A 12,396-nucleotide genomic window follows, 5' to 3' on the forward strand; every position below is an offset into this window, starting at 1 on the left:
CAGTTTAGCATAAGACATGGACAGTACAGAAGGGTGTCATTAAACTAAAGGCACTTTCTGAAAAATATCCAGTTCATCTTTTTCTACTATTCTTACTCCAAAGTCCTGGGGTTGTCCTCTTAATGATTATTTCCAATTCTTCAGTAGTTACTATTGAATAAGTTACATCAATTTTTCAGGCTTGGTATTCCAAATCCCGAATATCAAGTGCTTGAAATAATATCTCCTCTTTGTCCGCTGGATTCCTTTGACAATTATCTTAAATGTCTCTGGTTCTCAGTCTTTTTGTCAGGTGACACCAACTTCATGTATCTCTGTCAAATTTCCCAATCTCTTTGCTGCCAAAGAAAACTGATCACAATTTCTCCTCAGAACTAGGAGAATTCACAGATCCCCTGAATCTCACAGCAATAGAGCTCTGCCACCCACTGGACAACATAAATTCTTAATTTCAATGCCCAAAATCAGACGCAACTTGAGACCGGGTTAATAATTCACGTGGCGCGAGCATTCCTTCCTTGATTTCCTCTCCTGTGCCTGCATTTATAAACTAAGGATCCTGTGCACTGTTATTTAAAAATACAATTCATTTATTGCTCTTTCAAAGTAGCAATAATCTTATGAAAAAGGTTATTCCATCTACAGTTTCCGAAACTTTCAAAGATTTGTGTAGGCGGAGTGTTTTAAAATTCCAGTAACGCACAAGGGTCTGAGCTATAGGAAGAGGTTGAGCAGGCTAGGGCTTGCATGAGGATGAAGGGTGATCTTATATACAAAATCATGAGTGGGATAGATCGGGTAGACGCAGAGTCTCTTGCCCAGAGTAAGGGAATGGAGAATCAGAGGATTTATAGGTTTAAAGTTTGAGGGGAGGGGGAAGGCGGCACCTGAGGGGGTAACTTTTTTACACAAAGGGTAGCGGGGGAATGGAACAAGCTGCCTGAGGAGGTACTATCACAACGTTTAATAAAAATTTAGGCAGGTACATGGATAGGACAGGTTTAGACGGATATGAGACACACAGGTCGGTGGAACTAGTGTAGATGGGGGACGTGTTGGTCGGTGTGGGCAAGTTGGGCCAAAGGGACTGTTTCCGCGTTGTATGACTCTATGACTTGACCTGACGGAAAGCACCTGGCCCCAATATTAGCCCGGAATGTGGGCCAGTGATCCAGTGCAGGGAGAGCCAGGGGTCTACAATGTGCCTGGGGTAGGGATCATGGTGGAGAATGCAAGAGGGCAGGAGCGTGAGTAGGTTTGCAGATGGAGCAAAAGTTTAGAATGCCTGCCCCCTTTAAACTCACTGACTTCATTGGAATTTGTATTTGTGTATAACATTTGAATTGTATGGGATATTAATATATCCAAGTCTGGAAAATCTTCAGATCTAGCAACCACCTCTATCCTAAGTATATCAGATTATTATATTTACATATATCTATCTTTTGACACTCCCTTGGAAATGGCCCCATTTGGTTTGCATTGTTCTTCATTTTTTCTTACAAATGAAATATTAAAGGGGGTTATTAAAATTAATAGCTGTATTTTTGAACTTGATGTAGATTCTGGAAATTTTGACATTTCCGCCTCCTTTCTCCATCCATCCACCCCCCCCTCACCCCAATTTAAACACTCCAAGGCACCAAGCAGCAGTGATATTAATTACTGGGGAACTAGCAAGACTGGCCTGAAAATGCTAAATGTCCTTCCATCCCTTCTAAAGTTTCTTTTCTCAACCCAAGTGAGGGCGAAATACGCATCATATTTAGAAGTGCAAAGTACTCCAGTTCACAATCACACTTCCAGTAAATGTACGTACGTTCTCTACGGTGCATTCTCTGTGCATTTTTGCAGCATTGTTTAACAAGTTGTAGTAGAAACAAGTCGTCCATGTACATCGTGCACGTTTGTATTGGTTATGGTTTTGATATCTTTGAGCTTTCTAGCACTGATGTTAAAATTCTTTTGTTTAGTTACTCCATTAGGATGTTATTAAAATTTGCATAACAAAATTCATGTTTTAATCATTTTAATTTGTGAGAAATTCAAGAGCATGGGTATATTGAAGAAAAATGTAATTTTGTGTCTCACTATACAAGTACACGCTTGCATTCTGGACAGGACTTGAACCATTTCATTCGGTACTTTAGAACGAACCTACCACAAAAAATAGATTATTGACCTGAATCTAAACATCGCAATAACTGAGATATTAAATCTACTAAAGAGATTAGGGATATCGATATGTTGTCATTGTTATAAATAAAAATGAAGTTATTTAAACCCGACAGCTTCTTTAACACGTTTCCTGCTTTAAACACAATATATTACTTAACTTTAAGCTTTTCTTAAACATGAGCTACAGTTTTTAAAAAAACACTACAAATCTTCATTGGACTAAAGACTACTCAAACATAACTGTTTATCTGTATTTCTAGTGTAGTGGCAGTTTCACAGATTACCTTGTAATTACTGGAAACATCCTTCATCTTCACTGGCCCACAATGACAGAGCACCCAGTTGGGAGACACTGCATTGAGCCAAACTCTGTCCGTTTCTTTCTAAGCTACATGCAGCAATACTTGCTTCAGTCCTACTCAGCCCCATCACACATCCTTACCCAATGTACATAGATCAGTACAGCAAAGGGACAGGCCCTTCAACCCACAATGTTTGTGCTGATCATGATGACAAGTGAAACTGATCTCATCTGCTTGTACATGATCCATATCCCTAATTTCCCTGTATGTCCATATGCTTATCCAAAAGTCTCTTAAACAACACTATCGTATCGAGCTCCACCACAACCCCAGGCAATGTGCTCCAGGCCCCCAACACACTGTCAAAAAACTTCCCCCACACATCTTCATTAAACTTTCCCCTCTCACCTTAAAGCTACAATCTCTTGTATTTGGACATTTCCAACCTTGGTAAAAGGTTCTGTCAACCCTATCCATGCCTCTCACAATTTTATATATTTCCATCAAATCTCCCTTCAACCTCCGACATTCTAATGAAAGCAATCCAAGTCTCTCCAACCCCTTCCTGTAGCTGAAACCCTCTAATAGAAACATAGAAAATAGGTTTTCGAGCCAGCACCGCCATTCATTGTGATCATGGCTAATCTAATTAGAAATGTACTGAGCCTGCATGCGCGCTGTTTCCTGTTCGCATGATGCACTTTATGTTTCATCATCATTCTGCCAGTTCTTTATCCTATTCTTTTTATTTGGTCTATTCCTCACTTTTGGCATCCATTTTTCAGGTTATTGGTAAGCTATGAAAATTCATAACAAGCTCAACGTCTTGCACAGCTACCAATGATTTACACGTCCACCCAGGCAGTTTCCAGCAAGAGCTTCTACAAATCATTGAAAAAGAAAAAGTGTAGCAGGCCAAATATCATTCCCTGGTAGAAATACAGGAGTTTATAATTGTGAAGAAGAAAAGGGCAGGCTACTGTGTGTATTTCTTCAGAAAAGTCTGCCAGATATAGTGGGCGGCACGGTGTTAGAGTTGCTGCCTTACAGCACCAGAGACCCAGGTTCGATCCTGGCTACGGGGGCTATCTCTACGGAGTTTGTACGTTCTCCCTGTGACCTGCGTGGGTTTTCTCCTGGATCTCCGGTTTCCATCCACACTTCAAAGACACAGGTTTGTAATTAATTGGCTTGGTATAAATATAAAAATTGTCTCTAGTGTAGGATAGTGTTAATGTGCGGGGATCGCTGGTTGGTGAGTCAAAGGGCTTGTTTCCATGCTGTATCTCTAAACTAAACTAAATATACTGGAGATCTAAAAGGCTAAAGATAAAAACAATGAAATACAATAGCACTCATAAAACTGGTGAGATTTAAAAGACTTGGTTTTTATCTCATAGTTTTGAAAGTTGTTATATGAATTGTAAATGTCCTGGTTATCTACTTACAAAAATGTAGTTTTAATTTAGCGATACAGTGTGGAAACAGGCCCATCAAATCTATGATGATCATCAGTCCCCCATACACACTAGTTCTGTTATCCTACTTTCGCATCCGACACTCTATGGACAATTTACAAAAGCCAATTAACCTACAAACCTGCACATCTTTGGAATGTGGGAGAAAACTGGAGACCGGAGACAACCCACGAGGTCTCAGGGAGAACATGCACACTCCGCACAACAGCACCCGAAGTTAGAATCAAACTTGTGTCTTGATTTTTTTCCTCCTACGGAGAGCAAACGTGAGCTCGTAATTGTGATCGGGATAAAGAAAACAAACAGCGACAAACATGTTAGCCTTGCAGGGCGGCACGGTGGCGCAGCGGTAGAGTTGCTGCCTTACAGTGAATGCAGCGCCGGAGACTCAGCTTCGATCCTGACTACGGGTGCTGTCTGTACGGAGTTTGTACGTTCTCCCAGTGACCTGCGTGGGTCTTCTCCTGGATCTCCGGTTTCCATCCACACTTCAAAGACGTACAGGTTTGTCGGTTAATTGGCTGGGCAAATGTTAAAAAAATCGTCCCTAGTGGGTGTAGGAGTGTTAATGTGCGGGAATCGCTGGGCGGCGCGGACCCGGTGGGCTGAAGGGCCTGTTTCTGCGCTGTATCACTAAATCTAAAAAAAAAATCTAAAAAATTAGTGATGAGGAAGATGCTGGAGTCAGATTATTAACAGAACTGTTCAAAAATTGTAAGAAAAGTGAACTGATTTGATTATGCAGCCTTAAGTTTGCGTCCAACTTGGAAATAACAGGCTAAACATTTATTCGTCAGGCTTCAAATATTATTGGGGTCAGCTCCTGTTGATAGGAAATGCCATATATCCATTTCATGATTCAATCTCAATGATTCAAAAGGGTAGGAAAAACATCTGTTCTTGGCTTTAAAAAAATGTTGCTTTTCAAACCATCAAATTGGGAATAGTATTAATTATGGAAACTTTCAAAATGATAGTTCAATTGCATAAGATATCTTAATGTTTTGTTCATCTTTGCACTTGTGTTAGAGATGAGGGCAGCATTTACTATCCAACCGTGTAACTTTACAAAAGGTAACGGCAAGCCAACTTCTACCACCAGTGGAGCTGATACAATGAGGCTGCTTCCAGAAAGCCGCTGAATAGGGAGTTTCAGGATTCTGACCAAGTGATACTGTTGAAGCAGACATATATTTCCAAATCTAGATGGGGTATAGGTCTCCACTCAGTTATTTAGAGGCTACAAATGAGGAAAATATTTACCTTTAAATTAGCATTATGCAATATTTTCCACATGGCTTTCCATAGCATTTCATTCTTTCAAATACATTTAACAATTAATTATGTGGCCTTACCAGTTTTTGACATGGGTCAGAAAGAAAATCTGATTTTTGAGAGTGCACAGATATATTTTCCAGATGTTTACTTGGTCTCTTTAAAATAAACTCCTTGGTAATGATAATATGAAGTTACCCGCAGACCTGTTTATCTTATTTAGATAAATAAACATTTTAAACATTGTTAACAAATTACATTTTTTCCAAAGGTCTTTTAACATTTTTTACATGACTCAAGCTTAGCTTATATGGTTTACATTCATGCTGAATCCTTCAATTTTGTCATCGCTCTTGAAGTTCTAACTATATAATAATTTTATTTTGGAACTGTGCACAGGCATCATCAAAGCAAGCCTGGAAACACAATTCTGCCTGGATACTGATATGCATCTTAGGATAGAAACATAATTATCAATTTACTTTTCAAACAACAATATGAAATGCTGCATGATTTATTTTTTAAAGTTCTTGCGGTTGATAGCTCTTGCAATGCAATCTTCCATTCTCTCCAAAAAACAAAGCAGGTGGTGCAGTGTCTTAATTCAGGCAATCAATCCATAGTTAACAATCTGACAGCAAATTACAAAAAGAGGATGTAGTCAATATATCGGAGAGATATCGAAAGTCCTTTCTTCCTGCTGCCGTCAGACTGCACAACCAGCACTGCTCCCAGTAGACCATTATAATAAAGATAATTACCATTATTTTAAATATAAAGAATGCTTATTTATTTTTGCTATCCACTTTGCTGCTGTAACCCTGCAAATTTCCCCGTTGTGGGATGAATAAAGGATTATTATTATTAAACACAGCTTCTTTCCTTGCAACATAAATGCATAAGGGGTAAGGCTTTGGAAAAATCCAGGTTATATCTTCAGATTCCACTTGATGGAAAAAAAGACCAAGCTACCTTTCAGACATTGGAGCTGTTTGTGCTGCTAATAATATATCCAAAAACAATCTAGATAATATACTAACAATATAGACACTTTAATCAGGGACAGTAACCTGCCTCGTTTGCATATATCCTGTAATGGCCTGATTCTTACTTGTGAAGTTTAAATTTTTGGCAAGTGATGGTTTTGATGTTCATTGTTAGTTTCATTTTACAATCACAGACATCTTCCTCTCCAGATCTGTAAAGCTCAGACTCTGCAAATTAATGAGATGTTGCTCCTCCAAGAGTCAGGGTATATCCTTGGATCTTGAAATAATTTTCTATTCAGCACACTTAATTTATTTTGTGACAAAGCAAAGACTTTCATACTTATGGTGGCAGGAATTTAATTTTCACGCAGCATCAATCCATCAAGATAACACAAAAGTGGCCATCATACTCTATGTTTACTTACGTCCTTGGGTTAGAATCGTATTCCAGTGCAGAAGCATCGAGATGATCCAGCATACTTCTTCAGTTGCTGCTTAAATAACATCTGGACCTCCCATGTCAAGAGGTGTCAGGTTATCTACTATTTTGTAGATTAACTACTTTGAAGATTGAAAGCCTAAACTCTAAAGAACAATGTTCAATGCATTCTAACATTCTGAAGAGTCAACCTGAAACATCACCTATTCCTTCTCTCCAGAGATGCTGCCTGTCCCGCTGAGTTACTCCAGCATTTTGTGCCTATTTTCCAACATTCTGAAGACACGATCTAATGTATTTAGAAAGCCGACTAATGTATGGCTTTGTGTGCAGGAAATTGTCTCTCACCAATCTGATTGATTGTTTTGATCAGGTGACCAAGATGACCAATGGGGCCAGTGTGGTAGGCGTTGTCTACATTGACTTTAGCAAGGCCTTTAACAAGGTACCATATGCCAGGCTAATCTGGAAGGATGGATCAAATGGGATCCAGAGTGAGCTACCCAATTGGGTACAAAATTGGCTTGCAAAAGGAGACAAAGCATGGTGGTAGGTTGTTTTTCAGATGGGAGACTGTAAACATGTAGTGTGTCTGGGCCATTCCTTATTTATATTAATGATTTGGGTATAAATGCAGGTAGCATGGTTAGCAAGTTTGAGAATGATGCTAAAATTGATGGTATGGTGAAAAGTAAAGAAGATAATCTAAGATTGCAATGGTATCTTGATCAACTGGGCCAATGGAGTGAGGAATGCCAAATGGAGTTTAGTTCTGATAAATGCAGGGTCTTCCATCTTGGGAAGACAAACCAAGGCAAGACTTAAACAGTAAATGGTATGGACCTGGTGCGTGTTGTAGAACACAAATCTGGGAATTCTTCTGCCTGAAGGGTCTCGACCTGAAACAACACCTATCTATGTTCTCAAGATATGCTGCCTGACCTGCTGAGTTACTGCGGGACTTTTGAGTCCTTTTGTGATTAACAGTATATTGTGTGGGTTTGATTTCCTTCATGGAGTTAGGACAAATTTGATTACACGAAAAGTAAAGATGAAATGACGTCAGTAAATTATATAAATCTATTAATTTGAAGAAAATAATTGGAATCCAAGGTATGTCATTCAGTGGCAAGTTTGGATAAGTTAAATTTACAAAATAAAAATAGAAAAAAGTGTTGTTTGACACCTTGCTGATATGAACTGAATGTCAATAACATGGCACCAACTGAACGTCTTATGATGAATGTGGAAAGACACAACCAATACATTCCCACGACAGAACTAACCTCACTTTTAAAAGTCATGGAGAAATTATATTTTCATAAAGGAAACCAGAAGTACATAAAATACTTTCCAAGAGGCTAAAGAAATTAGAGAAGAATTTCAGGAAATTCAAGAAAATGATGTACCATATTATTATTGTTTAAAAGGCTCTAACATGCTAAAACGTAGGCAGTGTTTTAAAAATACACTCAAAACAATATAAAAATTACATACTAATTTATAGAGCAGCTTGCTCTAAGTAATCATAAATATTACCAGAAAAGGTGTAGGTGTTTCCTGCACTAAAATATTTTCTGCAAATGTGTTTAACTAGTCACATTTTTTAAAGTATTTAAATACAATTCAGACAAAATGGACAGTAACCATAAAACTGTATATATATGCATATATCAAAGTATACACATATATACATAGACATAAAAATCATGTTTTTTAATGGAATAAATTACATACAGAATGTGCTGTGATGAGGTGTTCAACTTTTAGCATCTAGTGCATAGCTAACACAAGATTTGGTTGGAGCATCCAGTCTGATTCACTATTTTCTTATTTTGTCAGTCAACTACTATATACCGTAATATAGTACCTTCTCCTTGCTGTCGCTGAGAAGTTTGCCTGATACATCATATGCTTATTAGCGGAGTACAAATTTAAGAATTCTGATTTTAAGAGGACACAGTTCAGCATGACCTTGTGGCAAATTTGAAGTAGAGTGTATTAATATTGTAGGTGGCTGTAAAAAGGCACACAAACTATTGTTGCAGAAATTAAGAAACAATACAATTTCTTGTCAGTGTTACAGGTCATCTGCTTGCTAATGGGTGATGGGTAAAGTTTCTAGCCATCTTAGGGCAATTACTGTCTCTATAATTGTATCAACTGCTCTATATGTACAAACGCATTCTGATACAATCCATTAAACCAAAGATTTCAGATGATTTTTTTATAATGTAGTTATCTGTGCATAATTGAAAACATCTGTTTGGTATGAAAAAAGGTGCACAACTGTTGGTAACTATTTTGTACAGTCTGCATAAGAAAGTTACATACCCGCAGCCTAAACTAATTTACAAATATTGTGTAAGAGCTGTACATGCATTTTTTTGCAACCACCTTTACACTGGATGAGTTTGCAGATAAATACATCGGAGCAGTACGATGCCCTTGTGGAATGTCTAGAATTTATATTGTGGAAAATAATAGTGGAACCACATATTATACAATATGCCATATTCCATCATACTGAAACCATATGGCAATTATACTATTTTCATAGTATACCGACTGCAATACATAGCAGCCTTTCAGCATGATGATGTGCAATAACCAACTTGTATTACTAGCAATGCAGATACATAAGTGAGGAAGCTTGTTTATGATACATGACTTGAAAGACCAATTTAACTTTCCAAATAAAAATGGATTAAGGTATTTACTTGTCATTTGACTTCCCCACCGTCCCCCCCCCCCAACCTGCATAACTTCAATGGCATTGCTTCTCGTAGCTTCGCATGGATCCTGAGTTGCAGTGAAAAAAAACAATATACCATTAAAGAGAATCCCTTCATCATTAACATCACACCTGTGTTCCATCACAGAACAATGATACGGTGAAGTTTGAGCAAACTGAAACGCTTGGCCACTGCACATTTCTGAGTACTTCCAGCACAAAAACCAAACAAGACAATTTGTACACAACATTAAAAGACATCAGAAAAATGATGCAGCTTGATTTTTCAGTCACTCTAACATTTCTTTCAGTCATACAATGAGACAAGGATTTGATATCTGTTACCTGCATTAAATCAGATTCTTTTGGAGAGAAACAAAAACAAAGGGTCCTTATAACAGGCTCTTTACCGCAGTACTCCATTCTGACCTCCTACAGGTACAACCTGCAGATTTCAAGTCCACCTGACATGTGATACATGCTTAAAATCCACCTTCCTCCTTAATAACGGAAAATGGTAAACTTTCAGTTCACTTTGGTAACAGCAGTTGCTAAGCTGAAGTTTTTGCAACATCCTCCAGTACCGCATGGAAACTGAGCACCTCTTTATTCTGCAAGGCAGCATCAGAACGAAAACATCTGGACACCAAATGGCACAATGGGCTTTGATTCATGGTATACAAACTCAAACCTTTCCATGGGTAAAAGTGCATAGGACTAGGATCCTGGTGAGTGCCAGAACCCTCTCACAGTAATAAGGCCTTTTAACATAGTACAACAGTTTCCAATGTCAGCAATATGTTATTTATTTAGCATTGCATCTTCTCAGCACTACTGCCCCTCCACTTGTTGCTTCTCTTCCTCCTCATCCGCTTCTTCAATTACCTGGATGTCATCCGAAGTTTGAAGTAAGGATGAACTATCTGTCTGTTGCAGATTTAACTCTGACTTGCGTTGCTGTTCATGTCCCTCCTCTTCTATTACTTTCTTCCACAGTTTATGATTCTCAGTTAGGTGGTGCATAATCTGGCAAAAAATTCTCTGTCTCCGTTTCCTCTTCCTCCTATGTCCTATTAACACATTGAATTAGAAACATTTTATTTAACTTTTCAATCACTCCAACCAATTCAAAATACATATTTTAGACCAATTTATTATTCTCGATTTATTTTCAAAATAGACTCAATTAGATTTTGTTTAATACTGTTACAAACAAACTACTTTAAAATATCTATAACGGCAAGAGAATCATGTAAAAATGTGCTTTATTTTTCCTCCAAGTTGTATATCAATCTGAGTATATAAGCTACACCACATATTTGAAGGAGCAGCTAATGTTGTATTTACTATTACTTTGAATTTTACTTCAAGTCAAAAATATATTTACTTCTTGGGAGATCAAGATCGTCATCATCAATTTCATCTTCGGATTCGAAATCTTCCATATCCTCATCATCATCATCATCCTCGCCGCATTCTGGATCAATATCCTCTTCATCCACCCACTGACCTGGCAGTAATCCTGCAGCCTCATACGAGTTACACAGAGGCCCTACAATATGTGTTATAAAAGATTCCTGCAGCCTTGCCAGCTGAGGTGAAGAGCGGTCCATAAAAGGGCTAATAGGTAACCCAAGGCTTGCCTCTTCATCACCCTGTATAGCATTAAAAAGAATGTGAGAAATCCTCTGGGATTAAATCGTGAGATTTCGGATCAGTAGATGAAATACATTTCACGAGACAAGTAACATATCTATTTGCACTGGATAAATTGTAATTACTATTATAAACATAGCACAAAAAGTAAGGAAATTTGTGTTTGGTAGATTATTTCTTTGTTGTAACAATGCTTCTTGGCAATAAATCTTATACCGTTGGAAAGCCTGTTTATTTCCCTTTGTAAGGAACATGCATTTGTGGGATGAGCAGCAGAGCTGAGTATATGGGTTGCGCCCATGAAAAATTTGCCAAATCTTCTCTGCCAATGCCAAACAGCTTATTCTGCTGTTGCTATTGACTCTTGTTTTGAGCTTCTGGTACCCCCAGGTGCTGACAATCAGGTGCCTGATTGGAACCTGATTGGCAGCATCTGTGAGCATGGGCCCTGCTACAGTGGTCAGTAGATGTCTGCTCCAAGAATCGGCATGCCACGTTTGACTGATCTGGATAGGGCCCGTGCGATAGGGCAACTTCAAGCTGGTGTTCCGCAAAACCAAGTTGCGGCATTATTTGGAGTGAGCCCTAGTACCATCTCCAAAGTGAAGGCCAAGTTCCATATAACGGGGGATGTCAGAGACAGGCCGCGAAGTGGGCGTCCCAAGAAGACGACACCCGAAGAAGACCGTTTCCTCACCCTGACAGCACTTAGGAACCGTAGGCTGTCTTCTACAGATTTGCAGTCAAGGTTTGTAGGACGATATGGCCAACGGCTCTCTGCCCAGACAATTCGGAACAGACTGCACGCAGCCGATCTCCGGTCACATAGGGCTGCCAGGAGGCCTGCCATGACTGCCCTTCACCGTCAGGCCCGTTTGCGCTGGTGTCGGCAACACATACACTGGAACCTGAACATGTGGAGGAACGTTATGTTCAGCGATGAGTCCAGATTCTGCCTACGGCAGTTGGATCATAGGGTCAAAGTGTGGAGAAGACGCGGAGAACGCCATGCTGATTGCTGCACCGATAGAGTAACATCTTTTGGTGGAGGCAGTGTGATGGTGTGGGGCGGCATCTCCCTCACTGGAAAAACGAGGCTTGTCATCATTGGAGGCAATCTCAATGCAGAGAGATATCGTGATGAGATTCTGCAACCAGTGGGAATCCCATATCTCCACAGTCTGGGACCGAACTCTATCCTCCAAGATGACAATGCTCGCCCCCACAGAGCAGGGTTTCTCAGAGACTACCTCCAGAATTTGGGAGTGGAGAGGATGAAATGGCCTGCCAGCAGTCCTGACCTCAACCCCATTGGACACTTGTGGGATCAGCTTGGGCGTGCTGT

At 39.3% G+C, this 12,396-nt stretch overlaps 1 protein-coding gene across 4 annotated transcripts in view; it reads right to left on the reverse strand.

Annotated features, from left to right (window-relative positions):
* Positions 1–8,113: 8,113 nt before the first annotated feature.
* pde3b (phosphodiesterase 3B) overlaps positions 8,114–12,396 on the reverse strand; it is a 158,503-nt gene continuing 154,220 nt past the window's right edge. For all 4 annotated transcript variants that reach the window (XM_078414976.1, XM_078414975.1, XM_078414974.1 and 1 more), the window contains exons 15-16: positions 10,783–11,050; positions 8,114–10,465 (exon numbers count right to left, since the gene is read on the reverse strand). In XM_078414976.1, coding sequence (XP_078271102.1) covers positions 10,227–10,465; positions 10,783–11,050 — 507 coding nt within the window. In that variant the 3' untranslated portion in view covers positions 8,114–10,226. The remainder of the gene's footprint in view (positions 10,466–10,782; positions 11,051–12,396) is intronic.

The sequence above is a fragment of the Rhinoraja longicauda genome, chromosome 18, assembly GCF_053455715.1.
Source record: "Rhinoraja longicauda isolate Sanriku21f chromosome 18, sRhiLon1.1, whole genome shotgun sequence".
Lineage (NCBI taxonomy): Eukaryota > Metazoa > Chordata > Chondrichthyes > Rajiformes > Arhynchobatidae > Rhinoraja > Rhinoraja longicauda.